At 43.7% G+C, this 25,411-nt stretch overlaps 1 protein-coding gene across 19 annotated transcripts in view; it reads left to right on the forward strand.

Moving 5' to 3' along the window:
* Positions 1-25,411, forward strand: part of LOC108926595 (myocyte-specific enhancer factor 2A-like) — a 94,803-nt gene that overhangs the window by 21,712 nt on the left and 47,680 nt on the right. For all 19 annotated transcript variants that reach the window (XM_029253393.1, XM_029253397.1, XM_029253394.1 and 16 more), the window contains 2 exons: positions 15,993-16,156; positions 24,952-25,155. In XM_029253393.1, the coding sequence (XP_029109226.1) occupies positions 16,103-16,156; positions 24,952-25,155 (258 nt within the window). In that variant the 5' untranslated portion in view covers positions 15,993-16,102. The remainder of the gene's footprint in view (positions 1-15,992; positions 16,157-24,951; positions 25,156-25,411) is intronic.

Raw genomic sequence — 25,411 nt, forward strand, 5'->3', positions numbered from 1 at the left:
CTAAGACTTCCTACATTTAGCAAATACACTGTAGCATCACAAGGTGGACTCTTATTAAATTAACTGGGGCTGTCTAATTTCAGTGACATGGAGGGGAGCCAAGCAACCTGAACATAAGAACATTGACAGTTGAGAAGGTGCAGGTTCCAGTTATGAAATGTGGAGCAAATGCTGCACATCATTCAGTGGTCTATGCAGTGGCTCTGTTCTGTTGATGCTGTTAGCCAGCCAGATGGTTTTATCCAAAGCAACTTGCATACACCCTTTTATGCATATCATAATCTTCATCTTCTGAAGTTACTCAGTTCAGGTTCCTTGCTCAGGGAAATGAGGGCACGGAAAACTGTAGGATTTTAGCCAGCAGCCTTTTTGGTTGTCCTTCTCTCTTTGCTCCATTTGGTACCACATTTTGCTCCCAGTCAGGCCTTGCTGGTGCATGTATAGCTGCATACTACATGGCACATGACACACTCCTTCTTATCCCCTCCCTAGTTGTCTCACTGATTAAATATAAAAATTTGGGATTTGTTGTTATTTAGTCTTTCCTATATCAGGAATAAACATTTGTCTTATTCTCCATCCTGATTTTTTCAAATCAGAAGTTTAAACGGCTCCAGCTTTTTTGATCATTAAAAGGTTTAAGAAATTAATGAAAACTCGTTTAGAAAATGAAGTGATTTTTGCATTCCATTGTTCCATGAGTCCACACTGTGTTGAATATGCAGTACCGAAATTAGGTGAATTTTGACCTGAAAATTCCTGGTGAAGATTGAGCTGATGTCACTGCTGGCACTTCTTGGATTCCATTTGAATGCCCACATGCTATTTGTATAGCTGAAAATGAGAAGCACCCACTCACCGACGTGAAAGAGCGGGTGTTCTGTAGAGGTGGGTGGGACTTTCTGCAAGTCAGTGTGACGTGTGCGTTAGATGAACTTCCACTGCAATGGCTGTGAATCGTTCACTCCTACCTTCACACCCACGCATTCCACAGTGATGTCACTGGACACCATCTCCCTGCCTTCCACTGTTGAAGTTACACGGTTTGAAAGCAGCCCCAGTCTCAAACTTCAGGATTTAAACAGCTCTGCTGGGGTCTCGTCCAGGCCTGTAATGAAAGCAACGTGTCAACATTTCCGTCACTCTCTTTCGTCTATTTTCTGTTTGTGTATCTGCTTAAGAGTACAGTAACGCATTAAGAAGACATTGGGAGTTGCTGTAGTGACCAAGCATACACGATACAGCAGCAGGTGAAACATTTTCTCCGTAGTTGTTGAAACATATTCGGGGCTGTGTTAAGCCTTCCTCTGGAGGCACCGGATGACTCTGGGAAGCAAAGCTCGATTCAGAACCTTCAGCAACTCCAGCGTTTCAATGAAGAGTGCACCAAGAATGGGACAAGGCCAAAGTTACAGACAAAGTTACCCCTCTTTGGCCCTTCATGCAGTGTTCTTCTGTGATGCATGTATATTGTGAGGCAGAGCAACCAAACAAATAGAGTAAATAATGTTTCATACAGCGGGCCACATCCTTTTTGTATTGAGCACAAAGGAATGTCAGATTGCACTCATCAGGGTACTGGATTAAGATGACGGGTGACCTCCCAGTAATGGCAAGGTCTGCAAAGCATTAATTTTGTTTTATGTACAACAATCTTGTATTTTGTACTAGTAAACAAAAGTAGTTTAGCAGCCTGTGCAGTCGGCTGTTTGGAATGTACATGCTAAATTACTCCCTTTAAAGAGGCTCAATATTGGATTCATTAGTTTAATTAAATGTTCCCCTTACATTTGGGACAGTGACTACGAAGAATGTTCACTAAAACAGTTAGCTGAAGAGGTCTCACGCACTGCTGAATGAACTTCGAACATTTATGTTGCAGCAAATGCATATATTTTAAGAAGAAACTGGTCACTCTGTTCTGGCCCCAAATAAAAGAGTGTATTCCACAGCCTTTTTGAAATGTACCATCACTGTTCTACAGCGGTTACTTTTGTGGAACCCCTGCATCTATATGACACTCCCTGTGCTTTTATGAGGCACTCGTCCATTGAAAACAAAGGATTCATTTGCGGTTTAGCCAACCAAAAACTCAACAAAGGGCTCAAACCCTTCAAGGCTGAATTGATTGTTTAAACTCTGAGCTCTGAACTCCCTAATGAATTTAAACAAGCAGTTGCACTTTGCCAAATCGACTGGGGTTCCTGGTAATTTCTAGAAATTGCAGGCTGTACTTGAACTGTGTTTTTGTATTTTAAGCTCTCAATTGGATGAGGGATGTGGCTTGGACGGCAGCGGTGTCATTTAGAAGATTCTGCATGATACTGAGCTTAAAATACATTTCAAGCCAAAAGGACTGCCAACCAACGAAGAATGGAACAGAAAGGTCAGACTCATAAAGGCTGACCAGATTTCTTCTCATTGTGATTGGGGGGGAAGCAGTAGCAAATTTTTTTTTTTTTTTTTGTTTCGTTTCAGCTTTTGTTATATTTTCATCGCCGTTTCTCCAGTGTATATTGTGTGAATCAGTTTGGACCGTTTTTGAAAATGTGTGTGTACATAAGTGTTTCTAATTATGCCAGTAAAGAGTTATACTTTAAGAACTAAGAAGGGCAGCTTGAAGCTGTTGGATGAGGACACAGCTTTTTGGTCCTTTTGAACCTTGTGAAGGCATCTTATCCTTAATTTTTCCTCGTCAAATTAATGAGAAGTCATTAGCTCTATATAATTTTACTAAGAATAAAAGGAAGCTACAGTACTGTTTGATTTCTGTATTCCTCTGTGTTTTGTGATTGTCCTGTATCACTTTCTGTGTCTGTGTGTCTGTCTGTGTGTGTGTGTGTGTGTGTGTGTGTGTGTGTGTGTGTGTGTGTGTGTGTGTATACCAGCATGTCACTGGTGTGCAGGTTAGAGTGGAACATTTCACATTTGTTCCAGATGGTAGAGGTTAATGAACCATGGTCACCCAACAAGACCTGCTCCTTCCGTAGAGTTGTATTCAGCTATATTCTTCAAATATGCTTTTAAATATGTGTCCGCACACAATGGAGCCCAGTAAAAATTTGCATTGATTAGATTAACTAATTTGTATCAAATAACTGTTATGTTTTAAGACTGAAGTGAAAGAGCCAGCATCTTGACACCAGGGTTCATTCCTAGAACTCTGTTTGGCTTATCTCACAAGCATTGGCATGGAGATCCCTTTAACTTTGTATGAATTAGTTTTGATGTTGTACATTATGGGAATGAAAAAAATACGATGCGCCATATGTTCTTGTTTGTCACATTTTTAGGTTAGCTCTCTACTTTTTATGTAAAGGTTTTTTAAGGCTTCATTATTTGTTGTGCCACTGTGTGGGGCCATTGTTGGGCATTGAAGGTAGGGGATGAATCTGTCAACTTATGAATGTTGTTCTTCTTTTTTTCACACTGATACTACTATATACAAAATGTATGTTTTCAAAAGTCTTTTTTAGCAAGTACATACAGGTATATCCCAGTATACAGACTTCGAGTTTACAGACTTTTTGGTATAACAGCCATAAAAAAGTTGTACTCATGTTAGGTGTACAAATGGACTTCTCCTGGTATTATGTAATCCCCCCCCCCCCCGTGTTTGAGGCAGACTTTTCTGCTATGATATAGAAGTCATGCATCAATGAGGCACAGACTTTTCAACAGTGTATAATAATAAATTTTGCATATTTTTTCAATTTTTTTGTTGCAGTTTTGTGAATTTTTTTTTTTTTTTTTCTTTTTTAAATCTTTTTGTTCACGTACCTCTTTACATGTGAGGGGTGGCAAAACTCGCCTCTTTCTGACTCACTTCTCCCCTGTTCTCTTAAATGCCCTATAAACATGTATATAAAGTTGTTATGCTTAATATTTTTTAATTACAATTTGTTTAATGCGAGAAAAGTTGTGCAGTTACTCATGTAATGTATACTGGTCTATGCTGTCGTATGTGACAAATTGACTGTACTCAAAAATTACATGTCTGCATCCAGATCTCTTCTCTTGTAATGCACTTTTCATATTGTTCTCTGAAATGTACATCGCTTTGGAGAAAAGCATCTACTAAATTAATATATGTAAATGTGCTATATGTGCCTTATGTATATTAATGTCTACTTAGGGAACAGTAGTTTAGTGAAAAAATTAAATTTCTGCCCCAATTTAGTTTTAAAATTACTTCTTGACTTATCATGTAAAGTCAAAAATGTCTTATCAAGCTAAAATTTTGATGACTGTTTCTTGACTATTTTTAAGTGTTTGGAGGGTGTTTGTGGAAATATTTGGGCTTGTCCATAAATTCCAGGAATCTGTTTTTCTTTCCATATTTAAAATAATGGGAAAACACCTCCCGGTTTACAGACTCTTGGTATACAGACTGCTTTCAGGACTGAATTAACTGTGTGGAAAGGGGGATACTTGTATATAATTTCTACTGTTAATATTGTTGATTCTTGGCACATATAGCAAGTGTGTACTGGCATTGGCAGTGTAAGGACCCCCATATAGAAATATATATAAAGTGCAAGAGTTCTCATCTAGGGCCTATTGTTCTTCCACCCTATGTTGTGTTATAGGTGTGTGACCAGAGAAAATGTGGGAGTTCTGAAATGAAAACACTGTGTCGCAAGTCTAGCACCTAAATGAAATCTGTAAGAAGGTTTTCAGGAGTACGTATTGCTGTTTGTTCATTTGTGATGTTGATGCTGTTATGTTGTGAATGTGCTTGAACTCTTCATTCCTTATCTTTGATGGGAAGACAAAGGTTTTTAGGCATTTTTTTGCAGCAGTATGAAGATGTTGGAAAGTATTGAAATTGAGCTTAAATCATACAGCGAAGTGTACGTCAAACTTTTGTTTTAAAAAAAAACATAACTGCTTTGTACATTTACAATCAGTGTGTTTCAGTGAAATATTTACTGTCTAGTTTTTGTGAATTTGATTTAAATGTGAGTTCAGCTGGTTGAATATATTACCAAGACCTTTTTGAAGTAGGCGTAAATGCCGATTTTAGTCAATATCAGTTTTATAGCACTGGTTTCAGAATTTTATCTGGTCAGCTACACAAAGAGTTCTCATGTGTTTAATGCTCTTCTATGTATGGCTTAACAGATTTTTATATGATGGTACAGTTGTTGTTTCCTCTAATGGTACCAATTATGGGGGAGTTGTTCATTATTGTATGTTTGTTATGTATTCGGATATTAGTAGCAAAACTGAAATGTGCTGTCTGTGCTGGAATGAGTATTCAACAGAGGTTGGAAGTCACACCCTTCAAGGTTCACAGGGTCGTCTGTTATGCCCTTGACTGATTAAAAAAGTAATCATCAGAACTGAAAATATCTTTATGTGGATTTTGTGGATAGAAATGAACTACTGCCTGGAAGTGGGAAAGCTAGTAAATTAGACACAGTTGCAAAAAAGCCAGATGATGGTATTTTGTCAAACAATAATGATTTTTTTTTGGTCACTTTAGTCCTGAGATTCCGTGGATGTTAGAAAACCCTTTGGCCTCCGTTTGACACGGTGGCCTTTTCCTGGTGTATGGATTAGCAGAAATTGTCTTAAACTTATAAAATTTGTGACTTAATTACTTGCAGATTTTTGACTTGTAATGAAAAAGTACTCCATAAAATGTGTTTAGACAGAAATTAGTACTCTATGCATTATGGGTTTTAAAACTGTATTAAAAAGTACCATTGATAATGCATCCAACATCATAACCGCTTTGTCCTGAGCAGGGTTATGGTAATCTGGAGCCTGTCCCGGAAGCATTGGGCACAAGATTGGGGGGTACACACTATATAGGACACGAGTCTGTCCCAGGGTAGCCACACACACCCACTCACGTACTAAGAGCAACTTAGCGACAGCATTCCGCCGCAGTTGCATGTCTTTAGACTGTGGGAGAACACCAGAGGACCCAGAAGGAACTCTGGCGGACACAGGGAGAACATGCAAACTACACACAGACTGAGTAGGGATCAAACCCACGTTCTCTCACACCTCACATGGGTTGTGAGATGGCAGCGCTACCTGCTGCGCCGCCATGCTGTGCCACCGGGCCTAAAAATGCATTCATTTTGCATTCTTGGATTTCAGCGTGATCTTAAAAGCCAGTTTCTTACAGACTGCTGCCTAACACAGTGACCATTGCACTATTTATTCTCAGTCAGTTTTTTTAACATTATTTTTTCCTTGTTTATTCATTAGTTCATTCATCAGATGCTTTTCTCTAAAGTAGCTTAAATTAAGCTGTTTTCCCATTTACACAGCTGGGTAATTTTTACCGGAGCAGTTTAGGGTAAGTTCTTTACCCGAGGGAGTAGGAGGAGCGTTTCGAACTTGAGTCCTTGAAGAGCAGGGAGGCAGCTCTAAAAACTATGCTACCGCCTGCCCCAGATATTACTCTGTTCAGTGGGCATTTACTGTCCATATTCCTTTGAAATTTTAGTACTAAGATTGGCAGACAAAATTTTAATTCATACAGAGGAGACCAGAATACTATGAGGAAAGCAACTTATGTCTCGACTTTAGTCGTGTATTGCACAGTTTAGGTTCATCCCAGTACAGTAGCCCCAACAGTGGAAAAAAATGCACATCTCGAGAAGAACTGTACTTTTTGTTTTATATAGCTTTGAACATTGGCTCAACTCTGTGAGATTGCTGTTCTTCCTGACCCAAAACCAAGTGTTGTTCCCCTTACTATGGACTGTAAGTATGTTTTTTTGTGTATATTAAGTGTGCGTTCGTCTACATAATTCCTTTCTCTCCGAGCAACTGGCACCAGGTAACCTTGATCTATAGAAAGCAAATTGTGGGTGAGGCTGGCATCGTGAATTGAAATGGATACAGTTTGGATAGAACCTGAAGAAAAGGGTCGTTGCTTTATCCTTGAGAAACCGTGAATCTCTTTTTATCGGTTACGTTCCGACATGACTGACGCAAATGGAACACTGGGAATAGGCAAGTCCCGGCAGTAATTATGTTACAGTACGGTTACCGCACAAGTCCAGGCGCTCTCGCTCCGCTTGCTCTGTCGCCAAGATTTCTCTCACTTCAGCCCCCCTTCATCTATCACTTCTACCAACAGCTAAATGCCAAATGTCACATGCAAAGTCATGATAAAGCACAGCGGCATCCATTTTGATGGTGTTCCATTATTGGTGTGAAAATAGTTTGCGATTAAACACCACACCACGTCAAGTGCTAACATCTTGTGCCTGTGCTTCGTATCGCACTCCTAGCGTACCTTCAAACAAGTAATTTGAGCCCATGAATTCTTTTTCTTGCATTTCTGTTACTGGCAGGAGTTGTAAAAGTGTTGCTGGTGGGGCTCCATATGTAGAATACATCAGTAGGGTAGAGTGTCTGATGGAATGAATAATCTGCTAGGGCTCAGTAGGTCAAAACAATAGTAGATCAAAACAGTATTTGTTCCCAGTACCTATGAGCCTTTCGTGTTTTTCTGTACTCGTTTCAGCTCACCCCATTTCATGTTGGGCACCTTGCAGTCATTCACAGCCGTGACCTTGTTGTCTTACCAACAATATAATCACCCCTGAGACACTCTTGAATAACTTATCTCTAACATAGGGCGTACGGTCGGGCAAATCGTACGACTACCTGTGCATCCAGGTAACACAGTGATTTGTATTTTTTGATAATTTAGTTTGAAACATTGTAGTTTTGCATCATGAAGCCTATTGAGCTTTACAGTTTTACAGAATTATTTCTGATAGCTCATAACGTTGTATTCGGGATTTATTATGACCTCTTTTGTCTCATAAGTCGTGTTCTTCAAACACTTGATGTGGCTGTGGTGCTCAGTATAAGTTTTAACATCTGATTTACTCTCCTGCCTCCAGTCTGAAGGCTCCAGGTATGGTATAGTGGCAGAGCCGTAAGATCAGAATCTTCTCTTCAGCTGAATGCTTTGAGAGTGGCTCTCTGTTGGTCTGCCTGTAACTCATGGTGCACATTGGCAGCAGGGACAATTCTTGGTGTGGCCTAACGGGAATGAAACCATGGGTGGCCACGTGCATACTACACTACTGTCTTCCAGCTCCTCAGAACCACTCGTGTCTTACACTAATGCATACAATAGTTGATTTCCGTGTGTCTTAAAATGAAGCCATGGGCTGAGATCTTTTCCTCTTCCCTTCATCAGCTCTTCTGTTTTGTTGTAGAGAACTACTTAGTTGTTCTTATGCAGCATTTGTGTGTGTGTGTGTGTGTGTGTGTGTGTGTGTGTGTGTGTGTGTGTGTGTGTGTGTGTGTGTGTGTGTGGTGAGAACAGTTAACAGTGGTTTTCCCACTGGAAATTGATGGTCATCCTTTGGAATCCGATTAAGGGTTGACTTTAGGGTGTTGTTCCAGACTTGTGAGTCACACTCTTGACACAGATCCTTCCTTGCTTCCTATCATGGATGAAACCTGTGGATGTGATTGTAGTTTCAGTCTGTACACGTGCTTTAAAATTTCAAGTATATGTTGTGATCCATCTGTTTATTTTAATATTTTATTATGGCACTAATTAGGAGCTCTTTATTTAATTAGTAACATTTCGTAGTGCTCACAGTATATTGTGCTCAATTTTGGTCAGTGGACTCTCCTTCAGTCTCTCTATAGATGGAATTTGGGACTAAGTGATGTGCTATTTTGGATCACTTTGTTTTGCGAAACTTGGTAGGATCAGAGAGTTCATCACCTGATGTGCCCATCTCCTCATAAATGGGTTGTTTTACTGAATAAAATGAGACACACTTTATTTTCTTCATTCCTGTGTGAAGTTTCTGTCATAAATAGGCTTCATGATTGAGCTTGAAAACTCCATTTGTTGACTCCTGAAGGCTTTATTGGGTTATTATGTCCACCATTTTGTAGCAAAAAAGGCAACTGGAATTCACTCTGGTAGTAATTTCTATGATGACATGGTATGCTACTCCCAGCAATGGGTTTACGTTCATATGAACGTCAACATTGCATCATTTAAGGTTTGTTATAGTCTGTAAAGCCTTTTCCTTTTCATATGTTTGCCAGTTTTATGTGTGTCCTTTGCACTAACTGTTTGCAGGCAGTTGTGGGTGTGCTCATAGCCGAGGAACATTTCTTGGCTGTCGCAATGAGTTAACCAGAATGAACCTGTTCGAAAAAGGCTTGAAAGATACAACACAACTTTTCAATGTCTTTCACTGTCTCTATGATCTCGATTTAAAGGCTCTTCGGTTGGTGCGCACCAGAAACGGGAAGCAATCGCTTTGAGGACTGTAAAATCTGATTTTACCTGACATGTAGTGATACTTAGGTTTGTATCTTAACCTTTTTGTTTTCTCTCCCCCAAATTTTTAAAAGTCGTGAACATAATTTAGACCCGAAGCAATGTTGACAGTGAAGGTTATTGGATGCAAAAATGCTTTTACATGTGAAATTAGTTTTTTTTTTTTTTTTTTTTTTTTTTTTAAAAATCCCCTTGGAGCTCTTCAAAACCCTCTTTTCTTGGAGCTGGACATGAGTGTGGGCACAAACGCAAATATACGCGCACCCCTTTTAGAAGGCCTCATTAATTATATCTCATTAGTTGCCGTAGAAACGGAGGTGAGGGAAGGAGGAGCAGGAGAGCGAGGGAGAGAAATGCTCCTCGGGGATCAGCCGCGTGTCAGATTAACATCGGGAGACATTAATACCCCTCCCCTCCCCCACCCTGCCAACCGAGACCAGAATCTTTGTCCCGACTGCTGGGGCCGGCAATGAGCGCGCGCCCCCACAAAGGAGGCCAGCAGGTCGTAGTAGATGACTAACCTCTGTTCTCCATGGCCCCGGTGCAGGGTGCAGGGTGGCCAGGCCACAGCTTGTGGCACAGACAGAAGGACAGAGCAACGGGAGTGTCCAGTAGGAGTGAGCTTTAGCGCAAGCCGGAAAGCTTAGTCCCATATTCTGCCCTTCCCCCCCACCTTGTTTCTCTGCATGACACGCTACCTGTTGTCCTACATGAGTCCATTTCTTTACGAAATATACACAGCTTTAGCTCTTTGTTTATATGTAAATCTGTATGTTTTGCAGTGTTTCATTGCGCTGGTATGTATGATAAAAGCAAGTCAGCCTCCGTTGTGTATCGTTGATCAATTTCAGTTCGTAAGGTATTTCTGGCATTGAATTATTGTTTGTCGTGGTCTCGGGGTTCCTCGTCCGCTTCGTTTCTAATCTTTCTCCCTGCTCATCAAGTGTTTGTTGATACTTTCTGTGCGAGCGTGTGGGCGTGTGTATTGAGTTAGTGAGGACGTTTGTAACTGCCAGGTCCAGACACATAATGACCATCGCAGCAAATGCAACGGACATGAGGAGAATGCACAGGACATGGCACTCTGCTGTTGTTTAGTCTTAAAGTCACAGGCAGGAAAATAACAAGGGAAGGATCTGAGGGGAGACATCTGCCCCCCCCCGAGCTGCTCATTACAGGAGGCTATGAAAAACAGGAAGTGGACATGCAGGAAGCGGGGGCCAGGCCCCGCCCACAGGCTGCGGTGGGCCACACGCAGGAAGCTGGGCAGCCATGGATATGCGGAAGATCCTGGCCACTGTCCAAGAGTGTGGCCGCAGGCCTCCCGTGGACGGATGAAGCCTGGTCCGCAGTCCAAACATGGAGCGTCTTGCATGTCCCGCGGATGGCGTACGCAGGTGTCACTGGAGTGCCGTATCGCTGGACCTGTCCCGCGCGGACGGGAATACTCTTTAAATACCGCGGTAGTCCTGGAATATGGTAGTGCCTGCTGAGCAGGAATTACCCAAATGTTGGTACGCTGACTAGATTTCCTCAGCACGTTTCATGGATTAAGTTTTAAACTATCATTTCAGGATCGTAATGTCAGCGTTTGATTTTCCGATGTTTTAGGTAAGTTTATCGATATTTTCACGCGAATTTAGCATTTGACAGAAACCTGCAGATGCTAATTGAAAGCGATACCATTCTTGACCAATAAATATTGTAACAGATAAAGTGAGTGTTGGCAAGAGGGACGGCGTGCAGGGATATTTATTTTATAATTAAGCTGTTTGATATCGACAAGTGCAATGTCGACACATCTGTATGACATGATTACAGATAAATGTGTGTGTGTGTGTGTGTGTGTGTGTGAGAGAATATGCCAGTGGGCATGCTTCATCTCTGGCTGCATCGTGTGGGTTCTTCGTGCTTAGTCACGGAGGTGCGCAGGCCACAGTGTGTGGAACGAGTGAGCTCATCGCCCGCACTCCCACGGTCCCAGTGGCCCAGGGGTGCGCGGGAGGGGGTCCTGTTGAAGAGGCCAGGGAGGCAGAGTCACTTTGCTATTATCTCCACCAACCTCTCAGTCGGGACTCACCTGCAAATGTGCACAGTTTCCGCGCTCTCTGCCGGCGATGTGGTCCTTCGCATTGATTTGTCTGTCGGCCCATGTTGTTTTTTTTTCTGGAACAGGTTTCTGTTCTGTAACGTTGACAGCACGTCGACGGTAAACGTGTGCCGAGAGCTTTTTAACAAATGTACCATTAGTACAGTTGCAGATTTGGGTCTACAGTGCCCAGGACTCCCTAGAGTCAAGGTGACAAATTGCATATCCTCACTTGCAGAAGTTTGTGTACTTAATAGGTCATCGTAGAGGAACAGCCCAAGAAACTGCTTTTTTGCTTTGAAATTGCAAGATTAGATTTCAAATCTCAGGTCACTCATAAGTTGCTAATGTGGTTGGAGTCCTGTTCGTGTTTGGGGTGAAGATCAGGCCTGGGTGATAAATGAGCTCTCTAAGGCAGGGCATGCACATCTGTCGGGGTTATAACTGCATAACCGTTTCACTAGGACCATCTTCTGCATCCCAGAGAAAATGTGTCAAATTGTAGAAGCAATGTCTGTAACCTTTTTCATGCGCGAGAATAACATCTCTATATCTCATGAAAAAGACCTGGAAGCACAACTCCGTGAGAATGCCATTGATCGACGGATGGTAGAGGGTATATCCTGTAGTTCCCTTCATGTGGCCCTCATCATTTGAATGATGAAATGTAGCACATCTGCTCAGTATGATGAACAGAAAGTCAAACTTGGATGTGTGCAGTTGACCCTAGAAGCTGTGGAGGATTGCACTGCGAGTGGATTTTTGTTTGGTCTGTGCAGTTCAGTTGTGTTACTATGGGTTACCGTGCAAGGACTCTAGAGCACCCATCATCCGTCAGGATCAGGGGGGTTAAAGCGATACGAATCAGACTACACACACGCTTTTGCGAGGGAGTGGGTATTTGCTTGGGAAAAAAAAAAAAAAAAATGAAAAAAGGATCTTAAAATATCTTGGGTGTCTTACAGCCATAATCACTAATGATAATTGTTGTTTTCTTACATGTGATAATGCTCATGGAACACTGCGCACTGGAAGAGTGCTGTACGCTGTACATGTGAAGAGTTCATAGGTATAAGCTGGACCTCTGTAGGGCCCACAATGGATTCTGTTGATGGGGATATAAAAAACCAGCAGTGTGCTCTGGGCTGTGTCTGCTTGGTGGCTCCGAGAGACGCTTGTCACCCTTACTGTTTTCTCCTTGGTTCACCCATATGATTTTCAGAATCATGTTCTCAACTGGTTTTAGTTTTGGGCTCATTCATGATTTTAGCACATTAGAGAAAGCATTAGGTCTGTTTTCATGAAGTTTTTACCACCATGATATTCAAGTATAATAAACTACTTTAAAATGATTAAATAGGGCACTGTTTGGTTTTATACAGTATGTGAAGCCAGTGTTCGTTGCGAGGGGCCGCGACCCCATGCGCCACCCCGCCCCCTCCCGCCGCCAGGTATACATAACACCCGACCCCCATGATGGACCTTGCAGGTGGTGGGCCCACGTGGCCCCCCCACGATGCCTTTCCGGGCTGAGCCCGGCCACCAGGCACTCGCCTGGGAACACCGCCCCCAGGCCTGGTTCCCGGGGTAGGTCCCGGTGACCTACGGGAGGAACTCGGAGTAGAGCCGCTACTCCTTCACATTGAGAGGAGCCAGTTGAGGTGGTTCGGGCGTCTGATAAGGATGCACCCTGGGCGCCTCCCTTTGGAAGTATACCAGGCACGGCCAACTGGGACGAGGCCGCGAGGTCGGCCCAGGACCCGCTGGAGGGATTATATCTCACAGTTGGCCTGGGAACGGCTGGGGATCCCCCAGGTTGAGCTGGAGGAAGTTGCGGGGGACAGGGGCGGCTCGGCCTCTCTGCTCTCCCTGCTGCCACCGCGACCCTTTTAGGACAAGAAGATGGATGGATGGACAGTATGTGAAATAAAGTTTCGGAAATGATCTTTGTTTATAGATGACAGAAAAAAAATCGCAGTCCATGTACATCAACATTTGATTGCATGACATTTTTGTGGCTATGAACCACTCTCTTTGGACCTCGATCTCTTGGCTTGGCTGATGAAAAGTACTTGGTGAAAAGTGCACTGCGCACGGACTGGAGATGGGAGGTCGATGTGAGAGGCAAGGGCAAATGAAAGAAAAATACCCCTGATTTTCATACCTCAGTTCTGATGTGGTTTTCAGGAAATTCTTCTCAGAGCTGTGTGTGGTTAGTGTTTCCTACTGCTGAGAGACAGACGTGTAGGTTGGTAGGATGACCTCAGTGAAGTGTGCAAATGATTGCTCCTTAGATAAAATTCAAACTCCAATGACTGAATGAGAGTGAGTCTCCCTCTTAACAAGTCAGTGGAAAATACGACTTTAACACCAGGCCACACATATTCATCACACAGTTAGTACACACCACATTAATACTTTGTGTAGGTGTGGCAGGTACTGTACAAGTTATATAGACCAGAAAAGACGCGAACATGCACTTTTTAATCCAGCAATGACCTCTGCTCCAGTACCCTGGTGCAGATGCCCGAACTGATAAAAATATGCAAAAAGAGTGATGAATAGATGACATAAAAAGATTAGCAGTCTATTTGCATAAATATTTGGACGTAGAGTATTTTTGTATTGTTATTTTCTTAAAATTTGCCCTATAAAAAATTGTGAATCACATTGGAGGGAAGTTTCTGCTGATTACTGTAAATGCAAATAGGAAAATGAACTGATGAAGTTTAAATGATTTGCTCATCTTTTTTTTGTGGAGAAAAGGGTAAAAACTTTGTGTTGGCTCATTGAAAGAATAATGAAATCAAGTAAATAAACATAGTATTGTGTCTGATTGACTAAATAAATAAATGGCAAATAGCCTCAAAACCTATGGGTTCAGCCAGAGGCGGTTCAGTTGCAGCCCTGTTTATGCTCAGCATTTTGGAAGTATACAAGGCGTCTGTTGCTGTCAAGTAATTTCCCCACCTTCTTTCTGTATATTCTTTCATTGAAAGTATTTCCCAGATATCAACAGAATGTCATAAAATGTGATGTGACCAAATGGCCTTGTGCAGCATTTGTGACATTTATTCATTTAGCTGGTGCTTTTCTCCAAAGCGACTTAGTCTTAAGCGATCTACAGTTGTTCACCCATTAATACACCTGGGTAATTTTACAAGAGCAATTGAGGGTGTGTACCTTGCCTAAGGGTGCTACAGCTGGAGGTTGGATTTTTACCTGCAATCTTTGGATCCAAGGCCAGCAAGTCTAACCACTACACTACCAGGTATCTCAGTTCTGACACACTGAACAGTTTATCCAGGGAAATGTTTCTTTTGCAAGGTGGAAAATAAACATTTACTGTGAGTAACTGCAACATTATTAATTTGTTCACCCGAGGAATGCATTACATTACTTTGCTTCTGTAGAAGGACAGCATTGCAGTTCCATTTACTTTGTAATGTGTCATCTCCAAAAGTGCTTGCTAAACACAGCGGATCGGAAGTGAATCTGGTTTTGTTGAGTTACGGGTTTCCTGCGGAGAACAAATGTGGGATTGTATGAAGAACGTGCAGGCTGGGGGTTGTGTTTATGGTGTCTTTGTCCATCGCTGCGGTTTATTCCTTTTTGCTCTGCTGGCCATTCTTAGCTCCTGCCTGTTTCCTCCTCTTCATACTTGACTTGCATTGAAGGGGCGGGGAAAGTACATTTTCAAAAGACCGCGCAGTTTCGTAACCAGAGAAGTACTTTACCCTCCCACACTGCGTTCATTTATATCAGCCATGCCAGTGAAGGAGTAGCACCGGAGAGGAGACCAGGGTGACAGGGAAGCGCTGTGGTTCGTGGCAGGGCTCAAAACTTGAGGTGCAACCAGTAACCACACTGGATTGGAGCAACTGCCATATTAATCTGGTGTCAACAACTTATTTTGGTAAAATATATCAATAAATAAAAATTTGTTTTACACATCTGATCATTCTTTGAATGCATTCCGGTTATGGAAGAACTGTTTTCTTAAAGGAATAAAACACTAAAGGATGTGCCGATAATGCAGCCTCTTGGGTCTTTTTGCTTTAATGCAACGGTACGATTACGCCGTCTTTTAATGTTTGTTTTAGAATAGACGGAATAACAGTCTCCTTTTCTACTGTTGCACTTTCTGGTTATGTATTTTGTTTAATTTTTCTCCTACTACTAGAAAATTGTATGCTGCTTAGTGGTTTGTCTTTGAGATTTGGGCCTTTAATTTTCAGGATAAATTCTTCCTATTGCTTTGGCAAAGCAGAATCTTAAGAAGAGGAAAGCTGGGTCAGCCAAGCTAACGCTTTTGTGGGGAAAGTGTAGGTCTACAGCTACTTTTAGGTCAGCACTTATTTCTCCTGGGGGACGGTGTTCAGCTGAGGTGCACGTGGAGGCTCCTCAAAGGCCTTCTCCAGCTGCTGTGCTGCAGGTGGGAGGATGAAAGTGGGTGAGATGTTCCAATCTTGCAAAGCTTTCCCTCAGCGCATGTAGGGAAGGCTGCTCTGAGGTGCTGTCTCCACATGACATGCGTATATGCCTGCCTTGGGTTGCTGTGTCGTTTCCTTATCGCGTCTTTCTCTGTGTCTCTTGATGTCTTCTGCTCAGATCTGGAGAAGTGCGGAGTGTGAACAATGTGCTAGAGGAAGTAACACAAGGCAAGCTTCGGTGTTTTTCTGATTCTTCTGGGAGGTCTGAGAGACCGCAGGACCGCAAAGATGGGACGCAAGAAGATCCAGATCACCAGGATTATGGATGAGCGGAACAGGCAGGTCAGTATCCCTTTGCTGCAACCCACACCACCTTTCGCTCCAGAGCATGCGGGAGGGTTCTATGATGAGCACATTCCCTGCTTCCAGTAATATGGATTAAGAGATGGAGGAAGTTATGGGGAATTTTTGCATGAAGAGAGACCAGTGTACATTTATTAGTGACACGGATTTACAGCCAACAGAAGTGCAACTGCCTTAACTTTTCCTTCCAGCCTTGTAAATTAGCTTGATGGCCAAGTTTAGTAAGAATGATTATAGTTAAAGATGACGTACACAGTTGTTTCTCAGTTTGTATGTGCAAAGCTTCTGTGACCGTTCAAATATTTCACACCTGCAGTGAGACTATAGAAAGAAGAACAAATGCAGTCTAACAGATACAGACCGACGCAAACCAAATAGTCAGATGAAATATCTACCCCACTTTCATGTTCGAAAACATTAGGTTTGAAGCTTTTTCATATCAGTGGGAATCTAGCTCAGATTTGTATGTAAAATAAAGTATGTTTAGTTTTGAATCACTTTTCTACCGGCAGGTGTTTTATAATGGCAGCCTCCCAATTCGTGACCAAAAGGTAGCAGGTTAAATTACTACGAGAGGTCCTGGTGTTCTTTCTTGGATATAAAACTTCTTCAGTGAATTAATGGTTGGTAATCTGTGCAGAAAGTTATGGAACTCACTTCGGAGGCTGTAGTGTGTCTATGAACTGAAGCAGCCACACCACGCTTTTTCCTCACTCTTCCTGGAGATCCAAGCAGGGCAAGGGCGGATGTGGGCGGTGGACCATACTGGGGGGCTTCCAGCGGGGCCCCAGGGGTCTGGCAGTCCCATGGCCGCAGCTGGTCGCTAGCACCCCCTCATTACCAGGGTGGGACAGCGAGACGCACAGTCCCCCCCCAACCTCCGGCAAACGCCCTCGCCCAGACCAGCCGCAGGGGCGGCCGGAATTCACCCCGTCTGCCCGCTCTAAATATACTGCCCTAAACCGCATGGCAAACCGTGTCTGGAAGACTTCGGTCGTATATATTTGTATTTAAGTTACGAAAATGGCGCCTTTACTCTTGTCTTGTTCAGCAAGCATCATATTTTCTACATCATAAATATGAAAAATTATGCATCTTGCAGTTGAGCATGCTGCTGTATGCAGTTTGTAAAGTAACAGAGGCAATAGTGAAATCACTGAACGCAAAGAAGTTCTCATTTTAGGTCCACGCCCCTGCCTGATTCAGTTGCATGAGTGACACTCTCATCTTCTCCAGTTATTCGCCCTTCCTGGTTTCTCTTCAGGAATGGGATGGTAATCAGTCATATTTACTGCACTGCAATGCCCTCTTCCCTCTCACCACCCTGGTCATCCTTCATTGACAGTTACTCTGGGAAATGAAATATGCTTAATGGGGTTGTTATTGACAGAGTACTAAGCTCTTTCTAAGACCTAAGTGAAAGGGAAGGTGAGAGTGTTGGCCTTCTAGCTTTCACATGAAACTCTTTGTAGGTGTGTAGCTTTTGGTGACATTAGGACTTTGCTGGCCAGTTGGGGCTCGGAAGAAGTGCTGAGTGCGATGGTATACAGGTGCTCCAGATACATCTTCTCACAGCTGAAGTGGATTTTTTTTGTGAATCGGAAGGTAATTCGGTGTTATAATAGCAAGATAAGCACACTTTACAAGCATAAATATCCAGTTCTATTTATGGGGACGTGCAGCTACACATTTATATTTTCTCTAAAGCAACTTGCAATGTTAAGCTACTTACACTTATTTATCCATTTATACAGTTGAGTAATTTTACTGGAGCAATTTTAGGGAAAGTAACTCACGCAGGGGTATTACAGCTGGAATTTGAACTAAGACCTTTGGGTCCAAAGACAGTAGTTCTCACCACTACGCTACCGGTTTCCCTGTATATAGAGACACAGCCACTACATGTGCACCTATATTTTCCAGTAATGCTGTGGAACATTTATTTGTAGAATTTCTGACTGTTCAACGTCATAGCTGAGAGATGCAGAAACAAACTTCCTGAAGAGTTTTTTTTTCTGTTGTATGGTTTTGACTCCCTGTCAGACTGTAAATGTCAAATACACCTTTGATATAATGTTGGCAACTTAAATATAAAACAGAGGTCGGGGGAGGGGTAACGGAGTAAGTGCAGAATTGTTGCACAAGCGTGCCTGGTGGAGGGGGGGGCGCAGTGGATTCGACCGGGTCCTGCTCTCCGGTGGGTCTGGGGTTCGAGTCCCGCTTGAGGTGCCTTGCAACAGACTGGTGTCCTGTCCTGGGTGTGTCCCCTCCCTCCCCAGCCTTGCGCCCTGCGCTGCCAGGTTAGGCTCTGGCTCCCTGTGACCCCGAACGGGACAAGCGATTCAGACAGTGTGTGTCTGTACGAGCGTGTGTGTGCCCGGTGGATCCAGAAATGTGGAGGCCAGGGCGTTGGGGGTGTGCTCCTAACCCAGTTGATTGCTATTAAAATGTGCTCCGTTAGAATTCACATTGCGCCCATGTGTAGTGTTAGTGCTGTAATCACTACTATAGCTTTCATATGGTGAAAGTATGCTCTGAATGAAGCAATAGTAATACTTCAATTATTTTGTTTCCCTCTGGCCTTTCTTGCTCTTAGTAGTGGCAAAGAGCAACTACAGTTGATGATTATTGTTGACTAACCGTAGTCCCCTCTTGCTGTACTTTACTTTTTTCTCTCTCTTTTTTTTTTCTTTTTAGCAAACCCATTATGGTCTGTTATATCACAAAGTCAACTCATGAGTTAAGTGGCCAGCTTGCTAGATGTTGTCGTGATAAACGGAAAGACGTTCTTAGTTGTCTATGTTGCCTTGTAAATTGTGCCATGTTATTAGTAGTATATATGGACTGTACATACTGTTAACTTTTTCTTCACGAAGATGAGAATTTCTGAGAGCTGTGTTGTTTTATATATATATTTTTTTTTACGCAGAAAAAAGTGTAAACAAGAAAATTATGAAGTGTGAATAGAAGAGTGTTGGAAGCTCTGTCAAACTGCCTATAGCGAAATGCAGAAATAGAATTAATGTATGAAGAGGGAGAAGCTGTAGTTCCGGTTGCAGGGTTGGCTATAGACTGCGAACTGGTGATTATTTCCAGCGCTGCGAAAAAAGAAATTTTTACCAATATTTTTCAATCAAATTTCCAAACAATGAACATGCAGCACGTATGAAGATTTCTCTACTCCGCAGTTTAATTTGCTGAAACTGAAAGTAGATGAGTTTACCGTTCACTCGCATTTCGAAATCCGTCGTAGACTTTTAGGTTCACGTACGTGAAGGGCTGTTGATGTGAGAAGAGTTGTTTTTTTTTTTTCCTGTAATTTTGAAACGGCAAAGCGGCGCAGAGCAGGGTGAGGGCGAGGTAGACGCCCCTCTGCTGCGTGCGAGCCTCAGCTGCGTGAACCGCGGAAGCGAAGATGAGCGCCCTGCCTGACATGCTAATTGCTAACCTGCGTCGGTGTCCGTGTGGAAGTGGCACCAGACATCCCCCCCCCTCGCTGCAAGATCTCGCAGCTGCATGAGCCTATAATTACGATCATTAACAATGACGTACACCTGTCTCATTTAGGGGGGAGAAAAGTTATGCGTTCAGCAGTAGGCATACTGTATTTTTAGACGTTTCCCAAGTGAAATTACCTTTAATTATCGCTGTACATACAAAGCTCAGATGCGGGCTGCCTTTCAAACAGAGGGCTTTGCGTCGCATGCCCGCGAGAGCAGTTTGGTGCAAAAGCTGCTCCTTTCACAAACTGCAGGAAATGCTCGCTTGAACGTGGCATGAGGACCTCCCTTAATGTTAACTACATAAGGCAGAGCCATCTTGGAGCTGGTATCGCTGCAGCAAGCCAGCTGCAGGCGGCCACTTCCTAAGCGCCGCTCAGCTACAGATGCAGATACAGAAGTACGGGAACCCGGCTTGCGGGCTGGCCGGCTACAAACGGCGCTTGTCTGTACCGCGGTAGGTCCGCCCGGTTGCGGGGAAACGGAGTAAGGTTGGCCTTCGCCGAGAGCTGTTTTAGCCTGAAACGCGGTCGTTTGTCCGACCGGTTGCTTCTGCTCGAAAGCCGTTGTCATCCGAGGGTCACTGACAGGAGGCACACCTTACTGATGGACACTGAGCTTCAGTGGGGGCTCTTTTTTAGTTTCATTTGTGTGTCTTCATTTAGCTGATGCTTTTCCCCAAATGACTTACACTGTTAAGCCACTCACAATGATGTACACATTTATAAAGCAGAGTAATTTTACTGGAGCTGTTCAGGATAAGTACCCGGGTCAAGGGTACCGTAGAAGAAGGAAGGGATTTGAATGCAGGCCCTTGAATTGAAGGCAGCGGCTCTGACCACTATGCCACCTGCTGGCCGCGTTCGTCTGAAGTTTTGAGAGTTCCTGGAGGGAAAGACGATACTGTAACGAAACTGTCATTCGTGATTGCGAACAGTAGGAGTAAGAAAAAAAAAAAAAGAAAGAAAAACAGCTGGTAACCAGTAACAAAGAGAAAAGCCACAAGAAGAGGAACAAATTGGTAGACTGGTGGCAGAAGTGGGAGGCGTGACACCGTCGCATACGCGGTGAATCTCTGACGGCAAAGAAAGTTGTATAGCGCACGCCCGAGTGGAGGCCGGTCGGTGCCCTCTTTTACGTGCCATGTCTGTAATGAATTAATGTTGAGAGTCACCTCAGAGGTTGTTTAGATGAACGGCGGAGGTGGTTCACCAAGAAAAAGTTTTCTTGGAAGGCATGTACAATTGAATGATTCAGCCCTGCAGCCCTCTTAGGGAGACGCTAAAAAAAAAACAACACAGATGAGTCAGATTAAGGCAGGAATTGAAAGTCCTCTTCTAAAAACAACCGCGCTGCTGTGTCTTTGTCGTGTGTAGTGCCAATGCAGTCAGTGCATGATGGTAATACTTCATTTTTTTCCTGGGAGTTATGCCCTTCAAGATGTGATGCATAAATGTTAGTTATCAGATACTTAAAAGTAATTGAAAACTAGTGTTGCTAAATTTCATTCTGACACGCATTTTAACATCGCAAGCAGTTTTTATATCATTTGGCTCGTTTTTTTTTTGTAGAGTTTCGTTTTAACGGTCAACTGTGACTGTCGTACCAGCATCTGGAGTCCATGTGAGAAGGACAGATAGTTTAGACCTTAGAGGTCTTCAGCCAAAATAACTGATGGTTGTGCAGAAAATTGTTTGCTTATAATGCAAGTAGAGGGTGAAGTCTGGGACCGAGCAGCCAGGACTTTCTGGGGCTCTCTGGGGCTGGGAAGGGGTGTGGTCCGAGGGTGCTGACACATCACCTGAGCCCCTCTGAGACCTAATCCAGACAGACCTGTGGTGGGGGGGTGCCTGTATGTCTGCCAGGCCCGAGCACACAGCTTGATGGAAAACCATAAATGTAGTTCAGGGGACCTCAATCATGCCATTGCGTTCCTCCCCGATCCCCCTACCCTCCCATCATACCTCTGCGCATCTTCTCCTTCTGCCTTCCACACACCGATGCATAAGCAGACAGGGAGCTTCTGGCTTGTGTTGATCTCTTTTCTTCTGGTTGTCACCTCTCAGCCATGCGTTCCAGTACCGCACGCAGTTCTGCACACACATCATCACTTCCTTTTCTGCATTCACTTTTTCTGCGAGAAGGCAACAAGTGTGCCTGATCCACCGTCCGTGGCAGCAGTTGAGCGACTGACTACGCAACGGGACAGTTGGGGAACATGGGATGGGAAAAGAGGAGAGTGAGAAAGAACACACAGATGCTGAGGCCAAAATGGGGGCCAATTTTCAACAGTCATCTTCATCGTGATCCACATATGGCCCGCTTCTCTTTCAACTGTGGGTGTGAAAAGGCATCAGACCTATGGAGCTCAAGCTCTGGTTGGTTCCTGCAAAGTGCACATTAGAGACTAAAGTAGGAACTTTGTAGCTGACTCGACAGTAAACAATGTGGAAATGGAAGGCCGTTCTGTAGAAGCGCTCGGGAGAACTGACACTCGCACTGAGGCCGGGCCGCAACCCGATCATACTAGTGGAACGGGGCAGCCCACCCTCACCCCCCTTCAGCCACTTGTGGCTTTCCACCAGTCCTCATGTGGACCCGGGAGGCCAGGGGTAGGGACAGGGGACTGTGTGTAGAGCCTGTTAGGCAAGACTGTACAGTCTACACACCCCACCCCCCACTCCCTCGTTGCTCTGGCGGCTCTCGGCGTCACGCGGCAGAGATTGCCGTAGCTGTTACCATCAGCTTCATAATATTGCCATTATAATCCATGACAGCCCTAGTGGCGTCACCGCATAACCTGTTGTAGAAATAGCAATTCTCTGTTAAATATTAAACATTTTTGTTGATACAAGAGACATTTATTTCAGATCAAGGCATTTATTTGTAGAATAACTAGGGAAGATGAACAGAAGAATGGTGTTCTGTTCTGAGCACAGTGGCCTGAAATGTCCCGCTCCCTTGCGGTCCGACTTGATCCTGTGTGTGTACCGTTTGTGTGGATCCGTCTTTCTGACCCGAGACCTTGGAAGCGTCTTTTTTTTTTCACAGAAGAAAATAGTTCCTTCCATTTTTACCACATAAACAGCAAATGCTAGTAGAAAAAGTAAATTATTTGTGGGGGCAGAAGTGGTGGAAGTTTTTCAGACACTTCTGTTTTTCAGTGCCGGGCAGGGCACAGCAGGCGGTGGACCCAGCCCCATAGACCAGGCCTCCGTTGGCCCGGGAAAGAGAATACCAACACCGGCGTGTGTCCTTGCTGAATGTGCCCTCATAGTGCTGCTGATCTCGTGCGGTGTGCTTTGGGGACGTGTTTGTCGTGCAGTTTCTCGTCTTTTTCTGGTCCTTAAATTATCACACAAATTAGACAGAGTCTGGCTGGTGGCGCAGCGAGCTTGGCCGGGTCCCGCTCTCTGGTGGGTCTGGGGCTTGAGTCCCGCTTGGGGTGCCTTGCGGCGAGCTGGCGTCCAGCCCCGAGCGCGTCTCCCCAACCCCCGCCACCCCCAGCCCTGCACCCTGCTCTGCCGGGCTAGACCCCGGTTCGTCGTGACCCCCCTTGGGACCAGCGGTTTCAGACTGTGTGTGTGTGTGTGCTTCTTTGTATTATCATTTAATATAAAGGTTTGAATGTATGGTGGCTTGTTACATTAGGGAAATGTATTTTTTCATTTATCTGATGTCTTTATCCGTGGTGACTTATTATGTTTGGTTTGTATGCTAAGCAAAATGCAGTTATTTTCTTATTTTTTTTCACCGTTTTTTTTCCGAAAGGTAACCTGTTCCAGATCAACACATATTCAGTTCTTCCTACCTTGGATTTTTGCAGTGCACTCACTTGAAAATAAAATATATTGATATATTTGGACTGCATGGTAGCTTGTGGGTCATTAGAAAATCATTTTCCACTGTTTATGGGACTCCTTTAACTCAAATTTAGTAGGTACTGAAGGCCATTAGCAGTGAAAGTAAAGATTAGTTTGCTCTGAGTAATGGTAATTGCCGTCTGTGACCAATTACACCGTCTCTAACCAGGTTAGTAGTATTGCCAGTGTGTAATATGGACATATTTAGTCGTTGCAGAGCTGAGGCATAGTGTTTACTGGATGCCTCAGTCTTTTTCAGTTGAGAAAAATAGAGCTGTAGAACACTAAGCATATCTGAGCTTTCCTTTTATGTACATTATGCATTTTATGGGGAAAAAAAGATCATTGGAAGAATAGGCCTATAAATTATTCATCAGGGTTAAACATTTATGTCTTCAGACAAGAATAATGAGGATTATTGCAAATGTGGAGAGGAAGACGGTTAAGGGGCTGCAGCGCTTTGCCGTGAAGGCCAGAATGCCCAAAGAGGAGGCTCCTGCGTTACCCGTTTTCATCCGAGGAGGGGCCACGGCTCGGTCTCTAAAGCAGGACACTGGGCAGCCTCATTTCCTCCCTGTAACAGAAAGAAGTTCCTGTCTTTTTTTTTTTTTCCCTTTTCTCCCCACAGTACAGGGTCCCCATGTTAACCCCCAGTAACAGTGAATTGGGTCCCCAGTAACAGGGCATATGGAAATCTCATTTCCTCTCCATAGTAGAGCAGGAGGTCCCTTTGTTTCTTCACATTAGTGACACACTGGGTCCCCAGTTTTTAGGAGCTGGTTCCTGTTCTTTTAGCCGCAGTAATGGGAACTGGATTGCCACGTTTCCCTCAACAGGCCACTGTGTTCCCAAAGACGGGATGCTGAACATGCTCTGATTTGAAGGTCTGGAGGAGGCAGAGTACCCTTGGAGCACGCTCTCTGTGCTCACCCACAAGCCCTCTCTCTGCTTGCTGTGTCTCTCTCACGGCCGACGTCCTGCTTGCTAACCGCTGACACAAACAGGCTATCCTTCTCACTCCTGGGAGGAGCGGAACAGCCACGATGGCTGGTGAGAAATAGCTGTTGGTGGCGTGGAACACGCCACACTTCTAGAGTCGAAACTGCGAGGGCGTATTTAGCCAAAAGCTGTTAGAATTGGTGTTGAAAGTACATTTTAATCACTTTTTCAGCTTGTTTCAAAGTTCACTTAATCTACTTAGGTTTATCCTCAGGGCCTGTGCCAGAAATAGACACAGACAGTTCAACCCATCTTTTATTTGGTGAAATTGTAAAACTTGCCTTCTTTCTGTTCAACACCGGTACAAGGAATTGAAATACAGTCGCTGCTGAACTAAGTGTCACTGAGTAACTGTTGCTTTGCTTCACTACTGAGGCTCTTTGTTTTTTCCTTTTTGACTGTTGTCTTCCAGGTGACATTTACGAAGAGGAAGTTTGGCTTAATGAAGAAGGCCTACGAGTTGAGTGTGCTGTGTGACTGTGAGATAGCGCTCATCATTTTCAACAGCTCCAACAAACTCTTTCAGTATGCAAGCACTGATATGGACAAAGTCCTGCTGAAATACACAGAGTACAACGAGCCCCACGAGAGCAGAACCAATTCGGACATTGTGGAGGTAAGCAGCCACGCTTTTGCTTGGGAACAAGCTCGGACGGCCTTGACGTGGTCTGTACTTGGGCAGAAGTAAATCTTTTTATCAGAACTTGTTTTTCTTATTTCATATTTCTTCCCACTAAAGAACCATTGCCAGTGGAGTTGCAAAACAAAAACAGAACTCCAAATCATATGTTGTGTGAATCATCAAATAGAGTTGACAAAGACTACACACATCAGTATAAAAAAATCAAAACAGTTCTAGATAAATATTGATA

This window comes from Scleropages formosus, chromosome 7, assembly GCF_900964775.1.
Source record: "Scleropages formosus chromosome 7, fSclFor1.1, whole genome shotgun sequence".
Classification (NCBI taxonomy): domain Eukaryota; kingdom Metazoa; phylum Chordata; class Actinopteri; order Osteoglossiformes; family Osteoglossidae; genus Scleropages; species Scleropages formosus.